At 34.9% G+C, this 26,951-nt stretch overlaps 1 protein-coding gene across 5 annotated transcripts; it reads left to right on the top strand.

The window, feature by feature from the left end:
* LOC131532131 (ankyrin repeat domain-containing protein SOWAHB) lies at nt 1-26,334 on the top strand. 5 transcript variants are annotated; one of them, XM_058763558.1, is made up of 14 exons: nt 5-274; nt 5,329-5,390; nt 6,219-6,458; nt 11,584-11,685; nt 13,979-14,035; nt 14,717-14,818; nt 14,980-14,991; nt 15,711-19,040; nt 23,113-23,199; nt 23,302-23,437; nt 23,557-23,752; nt 24,479-24,551; nt 24,771-24,860; nt 25,112-26,334. In XM_058763558.1, the coding sequence occupies exons 1-8, from the start codon at nt 151-153 to the stop codon at nt 15,759-15,761; spliced, it is 750 nt and encodes a 249-aa protein (XP_058619541.1). In that variant the 5' UTR covers nt 5-150; the 3' UTR covers nt 15,762-19,040; nt 23,113-23,199; nt 23,302-23,437; nt 23,557-23,752; nt 24,479-24,551; nt 24,771-24,860; nt 25,112-26,334. The 5 variants fall into 5 exon arrangements, with proteins under 5 accessions (XP_058619543.1, XP_058619541.1, XP_058619539.1 ...); XM_058763560.1 differs by having other exon boundaries at nt 1-274; nt 11,587-11,685; nt 23,302-23,752; XM_058763556.1 differs by having other exon boundaries at nt 23,302-23,752.
* Nucleotides 26,335-26,951: the final 617 nt, after the last annotated feature.

Below are 26,951 nucleotides of genomic sequence, written 5' to 3'. Positions count from 1 at the left end.
AGTGAACTTGGCCAGTCAGTGTACACTTTCTTCTTTAGTAATTAGCTTGGCTTCTAGCAAAGCCATGCTTCAGCATCTTCGAGAAGAACCCATCTCGACTAGATCACATCTGTTGTAAAATTACATTTTGTTTTCAGTTCCCTGTCAGAAATGGGCGAGATCAGTGAAGCGTCCTTACTGGATTACATCAGTTCCTCTGGAGGAAAAGTCAAAAATTCAGATCTGTCCAAAACATATAAGCATTTTATAAACCATAGCGATTTGCAGCTTCGTGGTGAGTAAATGAGAATATGACATTTTTCACATTCGCCTTTGCTTTACAGCCTTGTCTTCACTGGAAGCACGATGCGACGCAATGCGCGTTCACTCACACAAGACGCGTTTTGCGTTTAGAAACATTATCTTAACTGAATGAAACAGAACGTGTGGGGTCTCGAGACTCGTTTTGGTGAGGTATATTAATTAAATTAATTTTTAATTTGACACGCAAACGCAACGCTCGAGACGCGACGCAACTGACGCACGTGTAGACCTAGGGTTAAAAACCGCGCTAGAATAGACTTTTCATTTTGTCGAGTTGCTAACAGCGTTAATGAGGTGTTTTTGGGAGCACATTGTGTCATTTGGAACTCTAAAATAAGATTTAAATACTCGCTTCGCTTGAGGAATCGCAGTAAAGTATTTAGTTTCTTTAAAAAACAACAACAACAACAACAACAAAAAAACCCTCTGAAGTAACTGTGGCAAACATCTGCTTTAGATTAAAAAGCTACCAACAGATAGAATTACACATGGAATTCTGTCATTTCCTTTGCTCCCTCAGGAAGGGCCTCCACATTCCCAAACCATGACAGTTGAGTTCTAAATACAATATTCACTGACTGTGTTGTTTACAGTTTGATTCATATTGCAGGATTAATCAAAATACGGTCAGATTGAATTATATAACACACTAAACTGACTGCCATAATAACCAGAGTAAGCTGATATTCCAATTTCTATAAATAGGAATAATGGTAAATCTGAGTGATATTATATAGGCTATAGAAAGTTGTGAAAAGTTAAACTATTGAAGAAATATGTAATTGGCACAAGGACTCTTTTCCTTGCTTTAGTCAGAATATGACCACATTCTGATTGATATTGGAATATTCCTGTGCAAGTTATCACTGTCAGTTAGTGCTGTCAAACGATTAATCGCATCCAAAATAAAAGTTGTAGTTTACATAATATATGTGTGTGTGCTTTGTATATTTATTATGTATAAATAAATACACACATACAGTATATATTTTGGAAATATTTACATGCATGTGTGTATTTATATATACATAATAAATATACACAGCACACACACACATTATGTAAACAAATTTCTTTCTTTTTTTTTGGATTCGATTAATCACGATTAATTGTTTGACAGCGCTACTTTCAGTGTCTTACTTTGATAAATGCTGAATTGTTAATGCTGACAAATATTTGTCTGCTTATGCTTTTCCGATGACCTAAATGAATCAGTTGTTGTTTTATAGACTTGTGAGCTGATCAATTGTCCAACATTTGATCATTTTTAGATTATTTGCACCTGATTAGCACTCAATTTCAACATCTTTGTCAATTGAGGCAGTTTATTTTCGGATAGTTTATTTTTTAATTTTTTATTACGTTCTCAATATGGCTTAAAATCCCGTTTTATTAGATATCAGCATCTGCCACTGAAAACGAATATTGTTTGAACGATAGTGTTTTGTTTATGAACATTAAATATTAATGTAAAAATGGCATAGCATGTCGGCAAAGAAGGGTGCGGCAAAGTGGGCCAAATAAAAAAACATGATGTTCTCATAAGTAATTACATTAGATGATGTTTCATTTAATCTTACATACATGTGTCAAACATAAATTTATGAAACAATTATCCGTAATGGCTTATAATGCCTCGTCCAGCTGTGCCGGTACAGTTGTGCACAGAGGTTTCAAAATCTGTCTTCATCTGGTACCATCTGACATAGCTAACCAATTATCATAATTATTCTTGATTACCGCAGCAGCCTGCATGACATGCTCTAATTCTGGAGTTATAATGATTCCAGTCCTTTTTAGGATGGTGGTTTTGATGGGATCTCGGGCAGTTGCTATATTCTCTGTGGGAACATAGAGTCCTCATGTAGTTGGCAAGCATAGACTAATAAATTTGCTCAGAAATCTAAACTGTGTGCCTCTCAGCACCATGACAGGAATTCTGCAGGCTGCAACTGTTAAGTGTTGACTTCCCTTAAGGTTTCCTGTTGTTGTGGATCCTGTGTTGCAATGTCATCCCTGTCTTTTCCCCTGGCAGGAAAACGGAAAGGTTGTGTAGGGTACATTCTCTATTTAAAGATCCTGGTTCTGATATATTTTGGCTGTTTGGCACAGTCCAGTTTAAGTGGTTCTCATTTTTAACCCTTTATATATCACCATATGTAAATGTGATGTTTTTGAAAGTTCAGCAGCATACCCAGTCTACTTTTAAGTATGATTGTTGACACAAAAAGAGTCAAATATTTCATAAAACAAATTGGATTCTGGGAAATAATTTTTGTATGTTTATTTTTATTTCATTGTTCAGTGTATATTACATTTTATTCATTCATGTTCATCAGCAATGAAACCATTAGTTCATAAAGTCATCAATTATTAAAAAATGCCTGCTTGTTATATATATCAATATAATAAAGATATACATTTTTAATAAAATATTTGATTTAAATAAAAAAAAAATTATATTTGTTAAAAATAAAATTTGATTAAAAATAAACATGTAAATAATGCGTCTAACAGCAAAGTTATTTTAAACATTTTATAACATTTTTTTTTTTTTTCCCCCACAATATATTGATTTAAGTCTTATGGTGGCTTGGGGGTGAGTGAATAAATTTAGGGGTCAATGGCATCTTAAAGATGGAAAAGCCCAGACTTAGACTATGCTATGCACAAAATATGTTATGAGAGATTTTTTTGTGTATATTTATGTCCATTTGAAAGATGAATACTTCAGAATAAGCATACATGATGACCTTCAAGAAAGTGGCTCAAAGTCTAGCATTGAATGTGTCTGTTGCTGTGGCAACAAAATAACTGTTTCACAGAAAATATAGGTAGGATTGAGTAAAACCGCTTCTGCAAACAGAAGCCTCTGTGTGATATAAAAAGTAAACAGGACCATGTAGAGTTACAACTAGACCAGCAGTTTTCAAACTGTGGGTCGTGAATCACCGCAGAAGGGAAGTTAGCGGTTCAGCCAAAATGCAAGAACATGTATGTATTCAAATTCAGTTCATATCTTGTGTTTACATATTTCTGACATGACGCATTACTGCAGCGTTTCCTGAACTCCCGCTCCTCGTGGTCTGCTGTGCATGTAAAAACAAACAATCACCATCTGTGTAGTCCGATTCATGACTCTTATGGGTCGGTTCTTTTAACGACTCGTTCTGGTGACTGATAGTTACTCGTTTGAATCAGTCTTATGAATTTTTTACTGAATGAACTCTGTCAGAGTGGCTACTGAATAATGACTCACTTTCTGAACTGCAAGTTCCATCTCAAAGCTCATTATATCACTGTATTCATAATGTTGATCAGCAGTAACATCTTTAGTTCATAAGCTCATCAATTATTAAGAAACGCATATTTGACATTTTAAAAAGTAGTTTATTATATGTCAATATATTAGCACCACCTGTGTAGTCCGATTCATGAACAAATGACTCTTAATAGTTGGTTCTTTTAATGACTCATTCATGACCCATTTGAATCAATCTGATGAATCTTTTAATGAACTCCATGAGAGCAGCTACCTACAACTCATGTCAAAACTCATTACACCATAGGTGTTTTTACGTGTTGCGCACCAATTAAAGGAAAATGTATATTCTACTTGGAGCAAAGGAATGAAATTGAAAAAGGGAAAATCTAAATGAAATAACCCAGCACTGGGGGCATCTGAGTGATGACCCATTGGGAATGATTGTTGAAAAGGCATATGAGCACAGCAGTAATGATGGATTTGTTTGTGCAGCTCTCCTCCCTCACTGTCATTTAATCATTTTCTATTCTTGTATAGTAATTCGAGCCAGTTTCTGGTTTCTCCCTGCTGCAGTCAGTCTGTGCTGAAGTGATGTTGCATAACATCACAAACTCCCACAGGTCTCAGGAATCAGAGTCCATTGTTTGTGCCAAACGTTACACAGCTAATCTTTCCAGTCAAAAACATGCACACAGAACAAATTGATCAATAAACAAGTGTTCAAGGTTTGATTTCAATCACAAATCAGGAAATGTTGTTTTTAAAGAAGTAGTTCACCCAAAAATGAACATTTGGCCATCTAAGATGTAGATGAGTTTTTTTCATCGCAACAGATTTGAAGAAATTTAGCATTACATCACTTGCTTGCCAATGGATCCTCTGCAGTGAATGGGTGCTGTCGGAATGAGAGTCCAAACAGCACAACACTCCAGTCCATCAATTAATAAGATGTAAGAAACAAATCCATCATTAAGGCATTTTTAGAGAGAAATATGCAGATCAAGCACCATTTGCAAGCAAAAACTGTTCTAAACAAATATGTTGGTGGATTTTGATGTGAGAGGACAACAAGAGATGGACTTTTTCACTGGAGGAAGCATCTTTATTGATTATGGACTAGTATTTCGATGGTTTAAAGATAAAACACTGAAACTGTGGATTTATTTTTTACAAACATGCAGCTTTCACTTCACAAGACGTTAATAGATAAACTGTAGTCATGTGGATCACTTGTGGATTGATGTTTGGACTCTCATTCTGACGGCACCCATTCACTGCAGAGGGTCCATTGGTGAGCAAATTATGTAATACTAAATTTCTTTAAATTTGTTGCGATGAAAAAACAAACTCACTACATCTTAGATGACCTGAGGATTTTCAGCAAATTTTCATTTTTTTTTGGTCAACTATTCCTTTAAAGCTATGCTAATTCTGTCATCTTTTACTCACCCTTATCACCAACCAATACTGTGTGACTTTCTTTTTTTCAGTGGAACACAAAAGAAAAAAGGTGTAATTACAAAATGTAACTGATTTTGTGTTCCACAGAAGAAAGCCATACAGGTTTTAATTCTAGCCTCTGGCATGCTTTGGGTTTGTTCTGATGCTGAGTGTAGATTTACAAAGGAAAGAACGAATGCAAGGTCATATTGTGCGAGTAACCTTTCTCCTAAGATAAATTTGGAAAACATGCTGGGGAAAAATGTTTGCAAGCACATACTCATCATGACACTTTAATCTCTCTTTTTTTCCCCCTCTAGCCAAATACAGAGAAGAGTTCAAACTCATCATTGATCGAATTGCAGTTGTTAAATCTGAGAATGTGAGTACATGTGTTGTCTAATCATTATTGCACAGTTTAAACTAATCAACTCCTCCCTCAGTCTGATTATATAGTCATTAGGACATTTTTGCATGTGTAATACGATCACATTTTATTCCCTGTCCCTGAAGAATAGTCGCAGAGGACTCTATTCCCACAGTGATTCATTATTTACTCAGTGAGTGGGATAGTCTTCACTTTCTCACATTAATACTGTACACCACACCCTTATGATCTTGGATCATTGTCACACATGCGTACTTTCCCTCGGATGAGATCACTTTTAGTCTGTTCTCAACTGTAATCCATTGTTTTCCAGCCAAACACTACCATTCATAAGTTTGGGGTCAGACTTTTAAGTTTTTAAAGGTTATCTCTTATACTCCCAAAGAGTGCATTTGATCAAAAATACAGTGAAATATTGTGAAACAATTATTACAATTTCAAACAACTTTTCTATTTGAATATTGTAAAATGTAATTTATTCCTGTGATGCAAAGCTGAATTTTCAGCATCATTACTCCAGTCTTCAGTGTCACATGATTCTTCAGGAATCATTCTAGAGAATCTGAGAAATCTTTTTTTTTTTTTAAGACAGAAATAGAAATCTTTCTTGCATATCTTTAATGTCACTTCTGATAAATTTAATGCATCTATGCTAAATACAAATATTAATTTCTTTAAGAAAAAAACATTTATGTTTAAATAATTGTGTTAAAGTGTTAACCTAAAAGTATATATGTAGTCATTATTTATACACAGAAAGTCAGAAAGTTCTTTATTTTTTCAAATAACAGAATGAAGGTAATGGTTCCTTTTTCATTACAGGGAGAGAAATATCTCGTCCTCAAGAAGAAGTATAGACAGCAAATGCAAGAACGAGAGTCCGGCGCTAGAAAGGGAGGAGAATCAATCAAGCCGGTTCATCCGAACCCACAAAATGATCTCCGGGTCTCCAATCCAGTGCAGAACCTTAACCCAGCAGCTCAGAAACCAGCACTGGTGGCCTGGTGCTCAGGACCCATGATTACAGTCACGGAGGCACCAGAACCGACCCATACAGATGATGTGAGTGATTATTGATCATAATAGTTCTGTTATACTCATTATAGATCTGACATCTCACATTATACAAGTGAAAACACTCCAAAACAGTTCTAAACAAATGTCAGTGGATTTTGATGTGAGAGGACAACAGTGGATGGGCTATTAAGCGTTATTATGGACTTTGGTAAGAAGCAACGGTTTAAAGTTAAAATGCTTTATTGATGGATTTGTTTCTTACAAACACATAGCTTTTTACTTCACAAGATGTTATTTGATTGGAGTAGTGTGGATTACTTGTGATGTTTTTATCAGCTGTCTCATTCTGATGGCACCCATTCACTGTAAGTTAATTTTTCATTTTTGGGTGAACTGTTTCTTTAAGAGGAGTAAGCATCAAGTAAAACCTCTCTTATAGCTCAGTGACCACTTTTGTCACATCCGTGTTATCATCCATGACACATCATGACATCTTATGATTTTACTAAAAAAAAACATGAAGAAGAAGAAGAAACAAGAACTAAAGAAGAATCTGGATGAGTGATTTTACCATAGTATTTCATCAGTTTTCTGTGATGTGACGTTCCATTAAACATAATATTTAAAGCTCTGCTTGAATGTAAGATGTTATTGTTGACCAAGTATTTGTCATTGTCTCAGTTAGACTAGTATGACATGTTCACATCAACTAAAATAGTGTAAAACTCTTGTGAAATTCAGGTCTTTATTAATCATTCTCTTGGACATCATGCAGAATCTGGTGTTTTTCCTCAGACTGTTTGCTAAAGCTTTTCTAGTCTGGATTAAAGAAGCAGCTGGTGATAAGAGAAAGCTTGTCAAAAGCAGATAACATAGTGTTTCAGTTGCCTTATCTTTAGCTGTAGGACTTCAGCTGTTAAAGGCGTTATTTTGAACCACATATTAAGACTTCCAGCGAGGGAGAGTATAGTGGGCATGTAAAATTTCATTTTGGGAATGATTAATTGCTATTTTTTGCTTGGTTTTAAGATAATCTTCACTTATCTATGATGCCTGGAAGCATCTTTGGATCATTTAAGCCTGTGAGGTTTGCATCCTCTGTGTGGCGGCCTTGAGAAAAACCTCACTTACAAGAGTACTGAGTATGTAGGTTAAAGTTGGCACACAACTGTCACAGCACAACATTCACAGTAAACGCAACTATTAATGCAAATCTGTGATGGTCTTATGATTTTAATGTGAAAAAGTGGTTCATCTCTCTAAAAAGGTTAACATCATAAGCATATTCATTGAGTCTTCATTATTCACTGAGCCGATGATAGGGTTATTATAGTTAACCAAATGTAAAATTATAAAAGTTAATTGAAATAAAATATAAATATTTGATGGAAAAACTTCAAAATAATGCCTCTCTGCAACTTCGTTGAAATACTAAAAGTACCTAATTGGGGAAAAAAAAAAAAAAAAAAATTACAACCCGAATTCCGGAAATGTTGGGACGTTTTTTAAATTTGAATAAAATGAAAAGTAAAAGACTTTAAAATCACAAGAGCCAATATTTTATTCACAATAGAACACAGATAACATAACAAATGTTTAAACTGAGAAATTTTACAATTTTATGCACAAAATGAGCACATTTCAAATTTGATGCCTGCTACAGGTCTCAAAATAGTTGGAATGGGGGCATGTTTACCATGGTGTAGCATCTCCTTTTCTTTTTAAAACAGTTTGAAGACGTCTGGGAATCGAGGTTATGAGTTTCTGGAGTTTTGGTGTTGGAATTTGGTCCCATTCTTGCCAGATATGTTTCCAGCTGCTGAAGAGTTTGTGGTCATCTTTGACGTATTTTTCGTTTAATAATGCGCCAAATGTTCTCTATAGGTGAAAGACCTATCGGTAAGCCCCGCCCCCCCTTAGTTACTGTTGCTCCCTCGGACAAACAAACGGAGTTGCTCACTGTCTTTCAGTGACAGCTGCAGTGTGAAAACCTTGTCCTTGTCTGAAGATGTCCGAGTTCCGCTCCCCGTGCAACTGATACTCGACTGCCATTGGCTAGTCTGCGTTTGAGGGGAGGGGCTTACCGATAGGTCAATTCAGCACCCGGACTCTTCTACTACGAAGCCATGCTGTTGTAATAGTTGAAGTATGTGGTTTTCCATTGTACTGCTGAAATAGACGTCATCTGGAGGGGAGCATATGTTGCTCTAAAATCTTTATATACCTTTCAGCATTCATAGTGCCTTCCAAAACATCCAAGCTGCCCATAAAGTATGCACTTATGCACCCCCATACCATCAGAGATGCTGGCTTTTGAACTGAATGCTGATAACACGCTGGAAGGTCTCCCTCCTCTTTAGCCCGGAGGACACGGCGTCTGTTATTTCCAACAAGATTGTCAAATTTGGACTCGACTGACCATAGAACACTTTTCCACTTTAAAACAGTCCATTTTAAATGAGCCTTGGCCCACAGGACACGAAGGCACTTCTGGACCATGTTCACACATGGCTTCCTTTTTGCATGATAGAGGTTTAGTTGGCATTTGCAGATGGCACGGCGGATTGTGTTTACCGTCAGTGGTTTCTGGAAGTATTTGTGGGCCCATTTAGTAATGTCAATGACAGAATCATGCAGATGAGTGATGCAGTGTCGTCTGAGGGCCTGAAGACCATGGGCATCCAACAAAGGTCTTCGGCCTTGTCCCTTACGCACAGAGATTTCTCCAGTTTCTCTGAATCTTTGGATGATGTTATGCACTGAAGATGATGAGATTTGCAAAGCCTTTGCAATTTGACTTTGAGGAACATTGTTTTTAAAGTATTCCACAGTCTTTTTACGCACTCTTTCACAGATTGGAGAGTCTCTGCCCATCTTTACTTCTGAGAGACTCTGAAAAACACTGTCCAGTGTTGCCAACTGCTTTCAATTGAAAGTAGCTAAAACTGTTCACTTAATGTTGCTAGATGACCATATAAAGGCGAGTTCGCTGATCTATATTTATATTTATATAGATCAGTGAACTCGCCATTATGACGTCATGGGAGAGTCTCAGAATGTAGAAAAGGTTTGTCCAAGAAATTGATTTTGTTGCTAGGCTTTTAAAAAAAAAAGTCTCTAAAGGGATGAGGAAGTCACTAAATCTAGTGACAAATCACTAAATTGGCAACATTGGCACATTGACTACAACATAAGTTATTAATATTTCATTAGTCCTCTTGTTTTTGCATGTTTTCATAATTTCTTTGTATGACAGCATGGGCAAAAATTATGACCACACAATTTGGCATGTTTCATTGCATTATCACAAATAAAACAATTGACTGTAAGCAACTATGCAATATGCTTACAAAATCTTGCACACTTTTTTTTTTTATTAAGGTTGAAGATGTCAAATTTCCTAGGACGGACATCACTTTTGGCCACCACTATATGGCAGTTTATTGACTTTCCAATTGACCACCAAACCATATTACAAAAACAAGCCAGTTTTATGGGGATTGTGGGCTTTCCTGGAGTCGTTGAAGCCATTGATGGAACTCATGTTCACATCATTGCTCCAACTGTAAACGAGGAGACATACCAATAGAAAACAAAGCATCAGTAATAATTTGTGATGATTTTGCACAATGCAAAGCATTTAAAAAAAAAAATACATTTAAATATTAAAATATTTCAGAGTCTTAAATGATTTTATTGTAGTTACATTAAATGATTGGTGTTGTGCTGCTGTGACTTTACACGAACAGGCTCACTATTGGCTGATTCAGAGGTCGAGGTCAGCCATTTTGTGTTGACATCATTGTAGTCCTTAGTTCACAACACTTGAGGGTCACCTCAGTCAACACTTAAGAATCAGTCTTAGACTTTACTGAAAGTTGGTTTTAGCTTCTTTATAAAAGTCTCCTACTCTTAGAAAAGTCCTACTTTTTACTAAGAATTTTTTGACACTTAAGTCAAAGCTTAAGACTATTCTTAAGAGCGTTTTGAGAAGTTTTATAGATGCGGGCCCTGATGTCAATTAACTTAATTAGTTGCTAGATGTTCTCCCAGCTGAATCTTTTCAAAATTTCTTGCTTTTTCAGCCCTTTGTTGCCCTCGAGCCAACTTTTTTGAGACACGTAGCAGGCATCAAATTTGAAATGAGCTCATTTAGTGGGTAAAAGTGTAAAATTTATCCGTTTAAACATTTGTTATGTTCTCTATGTTCTGTTGTGAATAAAATATTGGCTCATGTGATTTGAAAGTCTATTAGTTCAAATTTAAAAAACGTCCTAACATTGCCGGAATTTGGGTTATAAACCAAAATACTAATATTCTTTAAAAAATAAATAAATCTAATAAAATGAAAAAATAAAATACATTTAAATACATTTTAAAATATACTATATAATATATAAAATATACTATATAAAATAAAAATAATACTGAAAATCTTAAAACAAGTTTAATTCAAAATGTAAATGAAAACAAATTTAATGTGAAAATGTGGTAAACATCATAAGCATATCCATTATGAGTCCATATTGTGAGAATCTAAAAAAGTAAAATGATTGAAAATGTTAATATATTCACTTAATATCATTAACATTTATACAGATGATATATTTTTTTCTATTTGCACACACACACATATATGTTATGTTTTATATAAAATTTCAAATTAGGTTTTGAAATATTGCCTTGGCAACTAACTGAAATAAGATGAAGCACTAAAACTACTAACTACTTCTACAAAAAAATTAAAATTGAACTTTATAATTCAAGATTGTTAATATAAACTTTGATAGTAGATTCTGCTAAAAACCCTGGTTGATGAGTGGCAGTTTACACTCACACATTGAGCACATCAGCACATACAGTTCAACACACAACAGTGTGAATTTCCTGTCAGCGCCTAAATCAATCACATTGAAAAATGTCTAGAAAACTGTTAAACAGACATAGCCTACTATATGAAAGCATTAAAGTAGCTGCATTTATTTCTGAGCAATGAAAACACCATCTACTTTGGTTTTCCTGATCTCAGTATGAGGAGGAGTGAATTTCTTCCATGTATGTCGACTGAGAATGAGTTTGGCCGTTGACCTGGTATTTTGTGAGCATCAGCTGATTTGAGCACTGTGAAGTGATCATAGTGAAGTGTAACTTCTGCTTTTCTTGTGATTAGCAGGCAGACAGCACCCTCTCACTGCCAGAAGCAGAGGAGAAACCAGAGGAGCTTTCAGCCTCAGACCGAGAAGATGAACTCGACAAGGATTCAGGGTCAAAGGTTAGAGTCAAGTAGCATGAGTACCTTATTTGTTTTTTTCAAACTGATCATATGCTATAATGGAACTAATTGTAATGATTTAGAGCAAGCTTCTCTTAGTTGTCATAAAAGCACTTGAACATAGAAGGGTCAATGGCATATCTGTATGTTCTTTAAAAAAACAAAAAAAAAACATTTTGTACAGACAATGACTTTAATATATCTTTTGTGATTTAACATTATTAACATATTTTAAGTAAAATTGATTTTGATGTTTTATCCTGGGCTTGAATTAAATGTCTAGGAGGCTTTACCATCCAGAAAGAAAAAAATTATAAAAAAGAACAAAATGTAAAATATTATAACATAATCATAATATTTTATTAAAAATATTATATTAAATATAATGGTATTTAATATTTAAAATTACAATGATAAATTGTAAAAAACTAATTATAATATAATTTGTATAATTTTATAAAGTAAATTTAGATTAGATGCCAAGACCTATATATCTATAATCAAAAAGTACAAAAAAGGCTTGCACTCTAAAAAAAAAAAAAAGTGAAAAGCAAAAAATTGCAATTTTGAAAAATCATGATTACGATAAGCAATCAATTTCTAAAAAATCAGCACATGCATCTGATTTTTTTAATTATTATTTGTCATTTGTCATTGCTCTTATTTGTACATCCTTATTTATCATTCACCCAAAAGCTGACACAGTAATTCAGGAGCTCCTAAACAATCTTCTCATATGATATCTGTAATACTAGGACTAACCAAAAGGTGGCGCCAGAATAAATAGCTGGATTTTGAAAGGCCTTATTTCAGCCAGGGGTGACAGCATGAAAGACACATTCATTTACATTTGAATGAAGCTTTCTATTCTTGTGCAAAGCAGCAACATGCTCCACCTCATTATAGAGAAAATTATCATCTGTGCCCTGCGAACATTTGTATGCAGATTAACCTGAGATGCGGCTAGTTAAAGGCCAATAGCATAATGTTAAAACATAAGATTTTATTTTATTTTTTATTGTGTTTTTATACTTTTTATTTTAAGTACGAGCAATATAAGTAAATATTAAGTCTTACATTTTGTTCTTAGAGCTTTTTTGCATCAAAGCTTTCTCTTTCAACCGCACCACTTGCAAACTGTTTAAGTGGAAGAGATTCACACTTGAAAGCTCTTCACGCCTGAAAGCTCTTTCCAAGAAGCGAGACGAAACTGACTAGTCCCTCATAGGAATTATTCATATGATGCATTGAAGCTGAAATCATCTGCATACAATGTGATCTTTTTAATATTTTACAATGCAGCGAATCTCTTTCATTGACGTATTCATTACTGCATTCCGGTTTCACTACTTTGATTTATTTGTCACCAGTGTGGTTGATTTCCACATAGAAAAATAATAATTTTGCATGCAATTATTCAGTCACTCACCCACTCTTTTCATTCTTGTTTCAAAAGGAAATATGTCTGGCTTAGTTCCTATTCAACCACAGGTTAACAAATATTGCACACAGTTTTAGGAAAAGAGACCTTGTTATTGTAGCCTATATGAAAGAGTGCAAATGTTTTCCCACTGTCTTGGACACTCTACAGCTGTCCTGACAACAATTAGCCATCACGTGCGCTGCAGAAATGACCCAACCGCTCCATTTTCCCTCACATTAATCAGCCTGACTGACACTTCGGTACATAAAGAGAAATTGACCATCGCTTTGGCTCACAAAACTAGTGGCTTCTGGTAAAACGGCGTACGATAAAAAACAAAAGACATAGTTAAAGCAATTTGGTGCTCATTGGAGCCAATCATTCACCTCTGAGGAGTTTTAAGTGTTTTTTTTATGGTTGTGTGACCTGTCAAGAGGGCAGATTGGAGGAATTATCCTTGTTTTTTTTTTGTTTTTTTTTTTTACTGTTTTTTTTTTTTTTAGGTAAATGTCCCTGGAAGTTTTCTTTCTGGTATTCAGAGCGGCATTATGGGTGTTTCCTGTATTTGCTGTGTTGACTGCATCTTTGCTGGGGTCTGTTTATGTCTGTCTGTGTGTGTACTGATGACTTTGTGGACTGTTTACCTTATTTATTTGCTTGAGTTCATTCATTCTTCACAGCGCTCAACTCATGCCGCAACTACAGAACAGGAAGAGGAACTTGCCAAACCCAAACGCCCACTTTAACGTGTCGCATTATTTGTGTACTAACTGTACAGTTTCACACTGACTCCTCCAAGCTCCGGTTGATACTGACAGGTGGTTTTGTGAGTGATTTTGTGAGTTGTATCATATCCTGTTTCTTTCCCAGAGTGAATCCGAGCAGGATGAGGAGTGTGGAGGCAGTTTGGGATCCACCGCTGTGGCTGTGAGTGATCATAACACACATTATAAGAAACATTTATCATGGTATGTTTACAGAAAAATACCTTTTGTTACTGTTGCGACAGTGAAACTGTGGTTTATATACCACTGTCATCAAAAAAAGCAATTAAACCACATAAATAATAATAATTTGCCATGGTAAATGTTGGGGATTATGTGGAATTTCTGAAACACACTTGGTAAGGCGGCTAAGACGCTACTGTTTACAAGTTTGGGGTCAATAGAAAAAAAAAAATACTTTTGTTGATACTTTGACACTTTAAATTTACCAAAAGTAACAGTCAAGACATTTATTAAAGTATCCTGAAAAAAAAAAAAAAACACTCTTTCCACAAAAACTGTTTTTAGCATTGATAATAATCAGAAATGTTTCTTGAGCAGCAAATCGGCATATTAAAAAAAATTCTGAAGGATCATGTGACACTGAAGACTGGAGTAATGATGCTGAAAATGTTAAATTGTGATATTTCACAAAATTACTGTTTTACTGTTTGATCAAATAAATGCAGCCTTGGTGAGAGACTTGACATTGTTCAAAAACATTTTACTGACCTCAGACTTTTTAGTAGTAGTGTAATTGTAAGCAGTCATGGGACTATGAGTGAGAGAATTTCAGTGTAATATCAGTAATGTAAAGGACTTTTCGTGTTTGTTTCGTTCATAGCTTGATCCTCTTGAGAAAGAGTGGATCTTCTCTGCAGCAAGTGGCAAGCTGTCTCACCTCACTCAGCTCCTGAAGCAAGACTCCTCTCTGGCCAATAAAAAGGTATATATCATCAGTATATACTCACATTAAGTGTCATGTGTTGCATAATGGTGTCCCTCTCTGCCTGAATACATGAATGCAATTTGAATGCGTCTCATATCATAAGCTCAGTTTTAATAATTAACGTTTCTTGGTCTTTTCACATGCTCGGAACAAAATAGGACTTCACCTCAGTAAGTTTGCAACCAATCATACAACACTGCACTTACAGTAAAAGTTAAAGTATAAGTTAGGACATGTATGTCTGAATTCAAATTTCTCATGATATTGAAAACCTCAATATAATAACGAAATAAATTTGTGAAATTTTCTCAATTTTAAATATAAAATAAATGTTAAATTATACTATATTCATAAATTAATGATAAATTACTGTTAAACTAATTAATTACAATTATATTAATACATTATATTATAAATTAGTTATAAATTAGTTAAAATAAATGAATAAAAGTTAAATCAATCGTTAAAATGTAATGTAAAAAAAAAAAAAAAATATATATATATATATATATATATATATATATATATATATATATATATATATATATATATATATATATTTTAGTTCCTTGAATGCTGTTTAAAAAGTAGGATAAAGCTTGTGACATTGATTGAGTGACATAATCACTAAATGATAACCTTCCACTTTGTGATATTTGATAGTTTTATTGACTTCACTAATCTTCTGAAATGTCAAATGTAAAAAAAAATGACTATTAAAGGAGCTGATATTTCCAGACTTAACTGGTGATACAGTACACACAAAACCTCAAAGTCTTGAATGACAAATTCCACTTGCTATAATTTTGTCATTGTAATTTTGTTCATTAATGGATTTCTCTCTCTCTCTCTCTCTCTTTTTATATCTCCTGGATTTGACTTCCAAAAGGGGGTGAGTAAAAAAACTTTTTCTTTTTTCATTGTTGGGGAAACGGTTTAAAAACTAGTTTTCCAAGTCGAGATCACATTTTATTACGTTTGCTTGGCTGTAAAGCTGCATTCTCTCTCAAAACGGCAAGAAAAACCGCAATGTAGTATTTTATCACATGTTGGAAAATCTAGTTACTAGAAAAGCTACAAATTGAGTGCATTCCAGCACATGTAAATATTTGCCAGCTTGGTGAGAAGCTCGTCAGCGACGTACATGACGTTAACTAGAGTTCTGGACCGCCGATTCCCTGTGGCTCCTCGCAAGGTTACTGACTTTCCACAGTTTCCACTCTCGTACCCAGGTGCAACACAGACCAAAGAGCAAAGCTCAACCCCGATCATGCATTTCAAAGGCTTATTTTCAGAAGGATTATGAAAGATAGCTTTTTAGCTCCTTCACCCCCCAAAAAACAAGCTCAAATCCTTTTATTTGTCCCCCCTGTGCGCTTAAGAGCTTTGAGCCGGTGTTTGTGGTCCCTGCCTGGGCCTGAGTTCTCACACTGTCCCGTGTCGGACCACCTTCTAAGAACCTCTAAGCCCTTCGCCTTCCCCGCGCAGACAAGATACAACGGCGGCCATTGAAGTGCGGGAGAGATTAGGCCTCACCTCAAAGACTTCAACCACTTAAAGATAATCTGAAAGTAATAGAGCAGGCTGGGATTAATTGGAGAACAATCGCCGCCGTGTCCCCAGGAAGGTGGTAAGTCTGACCCCCATGTGGCTTTGATGCCCCCATTCCTGAACCGGGACGGCATGCCAAGCGAGTCACCTCTCCTCGTTTTGGTACAGTGCGACTGTGCTTGCGAGATGATGGTTTAAGAGGCGTTTTACCTGTAAAAAAACAAATAAAAAATTTCAGAAGCTGAAAAAACTCAAAAACTTCAGGCAACCAGCATCAGGAGTTTTTAAGTTTACTCAACTTATGGAAAAATCGTTGTATCATTTTAACAATTAACAAGTTTCATCAAACGCAATATATTTTCTATGAACTCGAAATTAATGTTTTCAGTTGTAGATTATTATTATTATATTAAATTAATATAAGTGTTAGTGGTGTAGAATTGTCTTTGTTTGTCTAACTTGTGTATCAATTTGTTGAGCAATGTAAAAATACAGATAAATATGAAAATATAGAATAATAATTACTTCTGTTCACCAAAGAAAGTTGTGTATATGTGTTGAAATAGAAAAACATCTTATTGAAAACAATCACACTTATGGTGACTTAAAACATACATTTTATGGCAAAATACAATCAGAAACACTACATAGAGCTAAAACAATAACAAATATTTGTTATTATAACTCCCTGTGCTTTGACTAAAAATACAAATTATTCAAGTGCATCAATGCTGATCAAACTGAGCATGCTCAATATTTTCTTAGTTGGACCCTCACCACTAAACTTGACATTGTAAGTTCTCAAACTAAATGTGACCCTGGACCATAAAACCAGTCTTAAGTCGCTGGGGTATATTTGTAGCAATAGCCAAAAATACATTGTATGGGTCAAAATTATCGGTTTTTCTTTTATTAGGATATTAAGTAAAGATCATGTTCCATGAAGATATTTAGTAAATTTCTTTCCGTAAATGTATCAAAACTTAATTTTTGATTAGTAATATGCTTTGCTAAGAACTTCATTTGGACAACTTTAAAGGCGTTTTTCTCAATATTTAGATTTTTTTTGAACCCTCAGATTCCAGGTTTTCAAATAGTTGTATCTCCGCCAAATATTGTCCAATCCTAACAAACCATACATCAATGGAAAGATTATTTATCAGCTTTCAAATGATGTATAAATCTCAGTTTCGAAAAATTGACACTTAAGACTGGTTTTGTCGTCCAGGGTCACAAATGAACAAAAAATGGACTTTAATATTATATGTAATGTCAGCTTTTCCAACCTTTAAAGTAGAGTTTGTCTGACAAAACAAAAGTTAGAATTTTTTTCCAAGGATGCTCATTTTTTGCTGTCCTGGATCTTTTCTGCCACTTCTATTGTTTAAGTCTTAAGTTTAAGTAGTTAAGCTTTCCCTTTAGCCCCTCAGTCGCTAAAGTTACACATCACCCTGAGCCCGTAACCCGACACGACGCGCATTATCTCTGTTTTCCTTTCACACGTTGGAAGCTCCTTTGGGGGAAAATTCCAATTGAAGCTCTCACAGTGAAGCCCATAAATAAACAGTCACGATCTCAGATGCAACGTAAACACTCCTTGCTTTGAGCCACTCGAGCAGGACCGCTCGCTTTCTGGCCGCAAACGAGATAAAGGCCCTGATGTACTTCAAGAGAAATCAAAGATTAACTGATGTGACGTAATTTTGAACAAAGTTGAACCAAAACAGCATTTGTTTGGAGTTCATTTCACGAGAGTCCCACACATAACATGTGGATATTAAGAATTTGGGTAACACTTTAGAATGGGGAACACTTATTCACTATTAACTACGACTTTTCCTTTAATAAATTCCTAATTTGCTGCTTATTAATAGTTAACTAATAATGTAGAATAAGTCATTAATATGTGCTTAATTAGTACTAATAATTGTCTTATATTCTGGTAATATTCGTGCTAATAATCAACTAGTTTATTAAGCATAAACTCACTGTAAGCAGAAGGTAATAAATAAATATTCTTTCTTAATAAATAAATAAATATTTAATTATTTAGTGAAATGAATTAAAAGGTTCTGGAGATCTGTTGGAAGTTGGGAAGTGGTTTTTTTTTTTCAAACTTTGAAGCATTAATGCAAGACATTTGCTTTTATAAACAAATTGACACATTGTGTTCTATTAAATTTATTCCTTTAAATTTTCTCAACCTGGTCGTAAAAAGTCTCAAATTTACCGTCATTAACCTGCAAACTCTAACTAAAATGAGGGCTCATATTCTACAATATTGACGATGGACAATTGACCTTTTTTGCCCATAAAAACTAATATGACCGCGCCTAAATACTGTTTGATACCATTATTCTCAGGTATTATGAATTTCTTTTTACCCGTAAGTGAAGAATGAAACAAACTTTGCTGTATATCAGTAACCATCATCAGCTTCAGGTTCTTACACCGCTATTCCAGAGTGGAAAAAAAAACTTCTTGCAAAAATATGAAGCAGCATTGTTAATAATAAGAAACTGTCCTTGAGCAGCAAATCAGCATATTAGAATGATTTCTGAAACAAACTTTGCCGTACATCAGGTGTAAATGTAAATCTTTCTCTTCTTCTCCACCATGTCATCCTTTCCCGATGTATCCCGGACTTCCTCCTTCCTCCGCCCAGTTTGTGAGTACATCATTTATCCATCGCTCTTCTTTGAAAGCCGCAGTGAATATGTCTCTGTTGTGCCCCAATGGTAGTCGTCACAAAGGTGCTATTTGGTTAGTGAGAGTTGAGGGTTCCCCGCCAGGCCAAAACAGGAACCTGAGGAACAAGGGTAGGAGACGTCACATCCTGTTGGCCGTCGTCCATCACACCGAGCCTCCATGAGACCTGTCGCGCTGTCAGTCAAGCATGTGTGCCGGCCAATCCATCTCAAGAGTGCGACAGCCCAAACAATAGAGTGGCTGATAGGGAAACCAGACTTCATCTATCACAATATGTCTCACGGGCAGGACTGGAAACACCTACAGGAGACAGGACCCTCCCGTAGTATAGAGCACATGCTTAAGAATACACAATAGTGGAGATGTGACGCGTATCGTGTACAGATGAAGTAGTATGAAGTATGCGTACATAGATTTCAGACTGTAGTGCGTTGATAATAAACGTTTCTTGAGCAGCAAATTAGTATATGTGACCCTGGACGACAAAACCAGTCTTAAGTGTTAATTTTTCGAAATTGAGATTTATACATCACCTGAAAGCTGAATAAATAATCTTTCCATTGATGTATGGTCTGTTAGGATCTGACAATATTTGGCTGAGATACAACTATTTGAAAATCTGGAATCTGAGGGTGCAAAAAAATCTAAATATTGAGAAAATCGCCTTTAAAGTTGTCCAAATGAAGTTCTTAGCAATGCATATTACTAATCAAAAATTAAGTTTTGATACATTTACGGTAAGAAATTTACAAAATATATTCATGGAACATGATCTTTACTTAATATCCTAATGATTTTTGGCATAAAAGAAAAATCGATAATTTTGACCCATAAAATGTATTTTTGGCTATTGCTACAAATATACCCCAGCGACTTAAGACTGGTTTTGTGGTCCAGGGTCACATATTAGAATGATTTCTGAAGGATCATGTGACACTGAAGGCTAGAGTAATGATGCTGAAAATTCAGCTTTAATCACAGGAATAAACGACATTTTAAAATATATTCAAATAGAAAACCGTAATATTTTTGAATATTAGCATTTTAGTTTTTTTTTTTACTGTATTTATGATCGAACAAATGAAGCGTTTAAGCATAAATCACTTCTTTTAAAATCATTCACAAAATCTTACCAATACTAAAATTTTGCACAGTTGCAGTAACGACCTCGCTTCAAGCCCATTGCACTGTGGGATGCAATATTTGGAGTAGTATGCTATTAGGAACCATAGCCACTAAAAGCAATCCAGTATGATATATTGTTGTCACATGACATCATTTTGTTTACTTCCAGGAGTTATTTTGTGTTTTTAGTGTAGTTTTGTGAATAGAAATATCTTAACTCTAGGCAGTCCGAATTAGTATTTGACAAATTGATGTAAAAATCTAAATAATATCAGCTGATGTAACATGGAGAAATGACTTCATTTTTACTTTTGACTTATATTTATTTGGTATATTTCACAATGCATTAAAATCAGTGAAACAGAAATTTAAAGTTAAATAATGTAGATCAGAACTGTATTTTATTATTTGCTACACATAAATGAAAATGACAACATTGTGATAATTACTCACCCTCAAGCTATCCTAGGTGTATATGACTTTCTTCTTTCAGACGAATACAATTGGAGTTATATTAAAAAATGTCCAGGTTTTGATTTTTAAGTCCAATAAAGTGTGTCCATCCATAATGAAAACGTGCTCCACGTGGCTCCGGGGGGTTATTAAAGGCCTTCTGAAGTGAAGCGTCTCACAAGATCCAAGATCCAAGTCTCACAAGATCCAAGTTTTGTTTAGAGCAAAGGAAAACCAGTCTCCTCTTGGCTTATATCGAAATCATCCGACATTTTTCTTTACAAATCCTCCTTTTTATACTTTTAATTCATAACCGTTGTTTTGTTTTGCTCTCTCTTCTGCACTACTGCATTTGTCACAATATTTTACTTACACAAATGCATTGGTTTGTTTCAAAAGGCCTTTATCAACCCCCAGGAGCCGTATGGAGCAGTTTTTATGATGGATGGATGCACTTTATTGGTATCTAAACACCCATTCATTGCCATTATAAAGCTTGGAAAAGCCAGGACATTTTTTTTTTAATATAACTCTGATTGTATTCGTCTGAAAGAAGAAAGTCATATACCCTTGAGGGTGAGTAACTCGTGGGGTAATTTTCATTTTTGGGTGAATAATACCTTTAAACAGTGTCAATTAAACTTTCCAAAAATAGAAAATTAAGCATTAAATATTAAATAATATATTAAATGTAGTTCATAAATGCATTGTATTCAAATTGAGATGTGATAGTATTTCAAACATCTTTGCTCACCCACATGACCCTTCTTGAAAGAAAAACACATCAAATGAGGAGAAAAGTTATTTGATCTTTTTTTTTTCTCCAGAATAACATGCACTAAAAATTAAGCACAGTACCACCACATAAAGTGGCTGATTTTGATCCAGTGTCGTCTTAAAGAATCCAGCTCGCATCATCATCCTGATAAAGGAGATGTGTCACTCAGGCTGAGGTCAATAGCTTTCCCATCTTCCCCATTCGTCGTGTTTGAGAGCGCCGAGCGTTTGAAGCTCCAGCGTCCGTGTGCATGTGTGCCCCTTCTCCTCCTGACAGGCCTTGTCAACAGGCTGATTCCTGGGTGGGTCCTCCATCAGAGGGTCATACCAACATCATCAATCTTGCACCCCGTGACAGGCCTGTTCTCCCCGCAGTGGGCACACTGGTTTGTTGTTTTGTAATTAGACCGCCATTAGATGGCAGGAAACCGTCCCCTCCACACCCTCTGTGCACAGCTGGGGCCCGTTGGCAGCCTATGGAAGCCGCGGGCCGCTCCACCGCGTGGCGTTAGGGGGGTGGGGATCTACCTAGTGAGAGAGAATGAACATGCGGAGTGTAAATGATGTATTACAAGATGAATCAGATGGCTTGACGATTGTGTACTAGCTCAAACAAGCTGGCCAAACAAGCAATATGAGGTTTCAGATCGACCGTGCTGCCCAAAAATCTCAGACCACACTGAAAATCTGCTGTTTTTTGGATTTAGACAGAAAATGTTTTTTTTTAGGTTAGTTTTAAAATTTTGAAATGTTAATTGATTTAACTTATTTAATTAATTCTATGAAATTAAATTTATTTATTTTTTAAAAATGGTTAAATACACTTAAAATTTATTTAAAAAAAGAAATTAAAACTATGAAATAACATGAATGCAAGTGTGAGAATTATGTAGTGACCAAAAATGTTAAACCAATCCTCTCAACCAATTTTGTTATGTGAAAAAATAAATAATAAAAAAATGAATGGATAAAGTCTAATACAAAATTATCAAAATATAAATGTAGAATGTATGAAGAAATAATATTTGAAGGAGTACTTAAGATTCTGCACAATTCCTTGGTAGTAATAATAAAAACATTTAAGAGTGAGTGAAGTAAAATAAATAAATGTAATAAAATAAAGTAAATAATAAAAATATTAAATTAAAACAATATTATAATGGAAAAAATGTTGAAGAACAAATATTTAGTATTATGCACAATTTCTAGGTTAAAGGTAATTAAAACATTTAAGGGTGAATTAATGAAAGAATGGATAAATTAACAAAGTAAAAATAAATATTAGAATAAAATTGATCAAAAAATATTATTTGAGGATTGAATATTTAGTATTCTGCACAATTTCTATGTCAAATGTAATAAAAGCATTTAAAAATGAATATAAGAAAATAAAGTGCAAATAAAGTAAAATAATTAAATATTAAAATACATTTGAAAATAAATAAATATTACAATAAAATATAATGAAACACCATTTGAAGACTGAATATTTAGTATTCTGCACAATTTCTAGGTCAGATGTTAAAAATAAAAGCATTTTAAAAACGAATAAAAGAGAGATTTTGAACAGGAGGATGTTATTTAAGTGATATGTTGTATTTTATGTGTCTATATATTATTCATATTTACATTTGTAGCTATATATTTAGTATTGTAATGTTCAATATCTCTTACAGACAGCGCTACACTGGGCTGCGAAACACGGTAAAGAAGACATGACCACAATGTTGGCAGAAGCTGGGGCTGACGTCAATACAAAAGCAGTACGTGCTTCATAAATCATTACATTTTTAGTTGAAAACAAATGCATACATGCCTAAACTTAAATGCATTTACTAATCATTATATTTTTGTGTCTCTCACAGCATGTAAGTACTGCTCACCTTGCATTCACCCTTGCTGTGACAGCATGCCTGGGTTAATGTTTCTCACGTGTGTGCCGGGCTGCCAGAAAGTGTCCGGTTTTGAAATGTCCGCTTCTGACATAACTCCTGTGAAAGGGTATGCGGGTGCCCAGCTGTGCAAATGAAGCCAGGCGCTGTTTGAGAATGTCTGTTCATAAATCAAACTCTGTCATGTTAACAGCTTCCCTTAAACAATGTCTTCATGTATTCCAACAGCAGGCTCAGAGCAAAGCAATTTCACTGAATTACCAGGCAATTATGATTCTGTCATTAGATTTTGTTGCTGTAACCTCAGTTAATTTGTGTCCCGTCTTTCTCTCCCCCTCTTCTCTTCTTTCTGTCACTCTCTGATTCTGTTGTGTTGTGTTTTTTTTTTTTTTTTTTTTAATGATTGGGACATGGGCACTAGGGGGTGAGTGTCGAATTTTCCTTCACCCTGTCCGTTTCCTTTTCATTTCTGTTTTGCGGTGAGATTGATCACTAGAGATATTTAAAATAGAAAACCTTTTCTGTTTGGGTGAATCTCACAAATAACATGTTCACCCCAAAATCAAGAGAAAATAAATACAATTATATTTAGCAGTGAAGAAAATCACAAATTTTCAGTATTGCAATGTATGCATTACTTTTGTGTTTATTAATTTAATTAATTTTTCATTCTTATATATATATATATATATATATATATATATATATATATATATATATATATATATATATATATATATATATATATATATATATATATATATATGTCACGGGACAAAAAAGTCTTCATTGAATGAAATATTTTTTGTTTAATTGAGTTTAATACAATATATTTATATTTATATGTGTGCGTGTGTTATGTACATATTACGGAAATGAAAATTATTAAATAGGCTTAATTGTCATGAAAACAATGTCACAGCGCAAAAAAACTAAAATGTGTTTTAATATATTTTATACATTAAAAAAAAACAAATATTACTACATGTAAAATATTTGTAAATGTAAAATATATTATGTTTTAATTAAATTAAAGATCTTTATATCATTTAATTTAATTAAAAATATATATTTTTATTTGATTCTTTTGATTATGGGATGAAATATGACCTGGACACTTTTTGAGATATTCAGTCTTTTGATCTTACAGGGATACACACCGTTACACATCGCAGCACTGCACGGCCATCGACATATATTTGAACTGCTGGTCAGGACATACGGTAAGCATTCATACCGCACAATGACAAATCGTTTTTTTACACTTTTTTTGTTTAGTTTTTGTTTTGTTTTTTGTTTTTCTAAAAGCATGCAACTCAAATTAACAGAGCAAAAATAAACAAAATATCTTTACATATTGTGTCCGAAATTCCATTTGCATTTATGGAATTAAATGTTTATTTATTTATAAAAGCAGTAACACTTAAGTTGCTTGACAACAGGAGCGAAGGAGAATCTGCGGGACTACAGCGGCCACTTAGCGTATCATTACCTCAATTTACGGGAGACACAATTACAAGACCATGAACTATGTGAGTCAGTCTCAGTTCTCCTTTTTTTGTGCATAAATGCAATGCAGCATGTGGGTGTTTGACACATGTGGAAAGAGCAGCACTGAGGATGTTTTCCACATTAGCGCAGGCATGTGGTTTCTCTGAATCTACGGGGTGCCTCGTGGATCAGTTTTGGACTGTTTGTCTTCACCCTCTTTGTCCTTCCAGCGTGTTATTTCATGCACAGTGTGGTCTTCTTCTTAACGCTGCTTTGATGTTTGTTTTCCAAGCTGAAGTCAGCGAGTGCCACAGCCTAACCCAGGCCGGCGAGCGCCACAGCCTAACCCAGGCCGGCGAGCGCAGGAACAGGAAGATCACCTCATTATTTCACTCCATGAAGAAGTGGGGTTCAGCGGAGGACCTGGCGCCCGTGCCGGAGGAGAGGACTGTTGCTCATCAGCTCATGCTGCCTGCGTTTAGACCCAGAAAGTTCTCACGGTAGACTGTGTGAAATCTCTTGAATAGTGTACAGATGAAAACGCACTTTGCTGCTTTTTTCGCACAAATAGTATGATGTAGTTGTATTCACATTTAAGTAGCTTTTTAGCTTCATTAGCATTTGTAGTGTTATGCCACAGCAGTGTGTGAGATTTCTCTGCTAAACGTTTACATTTTTCATTGAGCAATGAAAAGGTGCATTTTAAATAACCTGTTCGTCTTATGATCCCAAAGTTTTACAAGTATGAAGAACTATGTTGTCTGTATGTTAATGCTAAAGTTCTGTCTTGAATAGAGACTGACTTCAGCTTTTATTTGCCTTATTTTCACCTTACCAAACTTAAAAGTCAGAATCACAGTTTATGGTTCTGTGAGAATGTTTTTCATCCTTAAAGACAACACAATCAAAAAATACCTTATTTACAAGTTTTAAAATATTTTATATACTCTTATTTTATAATATACTTAATATTTTACATTACTTTTTGCATAGATAGATAGATGGCATATAAATGAACAATATTAAGTATAAATATATTATAAACATTATTTATTTTTTTCAGACAAACAATCAAATAATTAATTAATTCTCTGCTCCTGAAATAACTCTCCTTTTATGATGACATGGCAAATGCTCTGTGCACCAGGAAATATAATATCAGCCAACAATATCCCAACCAAGAGTTTTGTGATCAAATTGCAATGAAAAAATTAGTCTCATTCTACATTATTTCACTTTTAAAATATTCAAATATTATTTTATGGAATTTAAATACTTTGTGAGAGCCTTTTCTTTTATTCTTTCCTGGTGCTAATGTCTTTAATTGTATGTTTTATCCCATTTTTATATTAAAATAAATGCCTTGTGCATTCCAAAGGATGATGTTGAGTAAATCTGCTAGTTTGTGCCTTATACTGGAAATCTGAGGGTCTTTCCTGTTACCTGAGTGTTTATTTTCATAATGTAATTTATGTTCCCTTGTATAAAATGAAAAATAAATTGTACTGTGTGTAATGTGTGCTTTTTTTCCTGTTCATTATTCCCTCTAATTGTTAAGATCATTTTTTGTCATAAAGTGTTGCGCTCCAATCTTCCATCCTTTCCTCCGGGCCCTTGCGCTAATCTAGCGTGCGGCTCTTTCATCACTCTCCTGGATCACCCTAACAAGATTACACCCTATCAGATCTTCCACCTCAGTCACTGTCCCCTGGCTCGCACCTTCCCAGCGAAGCTCCTCGGTTCTTTTCTCCTCTCCTTCTTTGATGCCCATCGGTCACTCTGCTTTGAGCTCCCCAGATGGAGCAAATATGGGCCCTAGCGGCCCTCCGTAAGGTCCTGAGCCCTTAATTCCAGCTTAGTCGCAAAAGGCCAGTGCTTGCTTTCGGGTTTTGGGTATCACAGGAGAAGACAGGCAAGTGGTTTTGTGCCTCATTTCTGAAGGGCATGGGGGTGTTTGAAGGATAAGAGGGCCTTGCTGTAATAGATACTTATCTGACTGCCCCGCAGTCCTCAAACACGCTGCTCCTCTGAAGAGATTAGAACCCAGGGAGGGCACATTAGCTCTAATCCCGTGCTTTGAGGGCTCTGCCCCACCCTGCGCTCCACTTATTCTTGCCCCTTCTGTTGCATGG

This window comes from Onychostoma macrolepis, chromosome 23, assembly GCF_012432095.1.
Source record: "Onychostoma macrolepis isolate SWU-2019 chromosome 23, ASM1243209v1, whole genome shotgun sequence".
Taxonomy (NCBI): Eukaryota; Metazoa; Chordata; class Actinopteri; order Cypriniformes; family Cyprinidae; genus Onychostoma; species Onychostoma macrolepis.
This window is presented reverse-complemented; position numbering and strand designations above follow the sequence as displayed.

What these genes read in the sequence shown, in the direction of transcription:
- LOC131532131 (XM_058763559.1), top strand. Translation starts at nt 151, where the DNA reads ATGGGCGAGATCAGTGAAGCGTCCTTACTGGATTACATCAGTTCCTCT. An exon ending in AACCGACCCATACAGATGAT is followed by an intron (nt 6,459 to 11,583) that starts GTGAGTGATTAT and finishes TCTTGTGATTAG; the next exon opens with CAGGCAGACAGCACCCTCTC. An exon ending in ACAAGGATTCAGGGTCAAAG is followed by an intron (nt 11,686 to 13,978) that starts GTTAGAGTCAAG and finishes TTTCTTTCCCAG; the next exon opens with AGTGAATCCGAGCAGGATGA.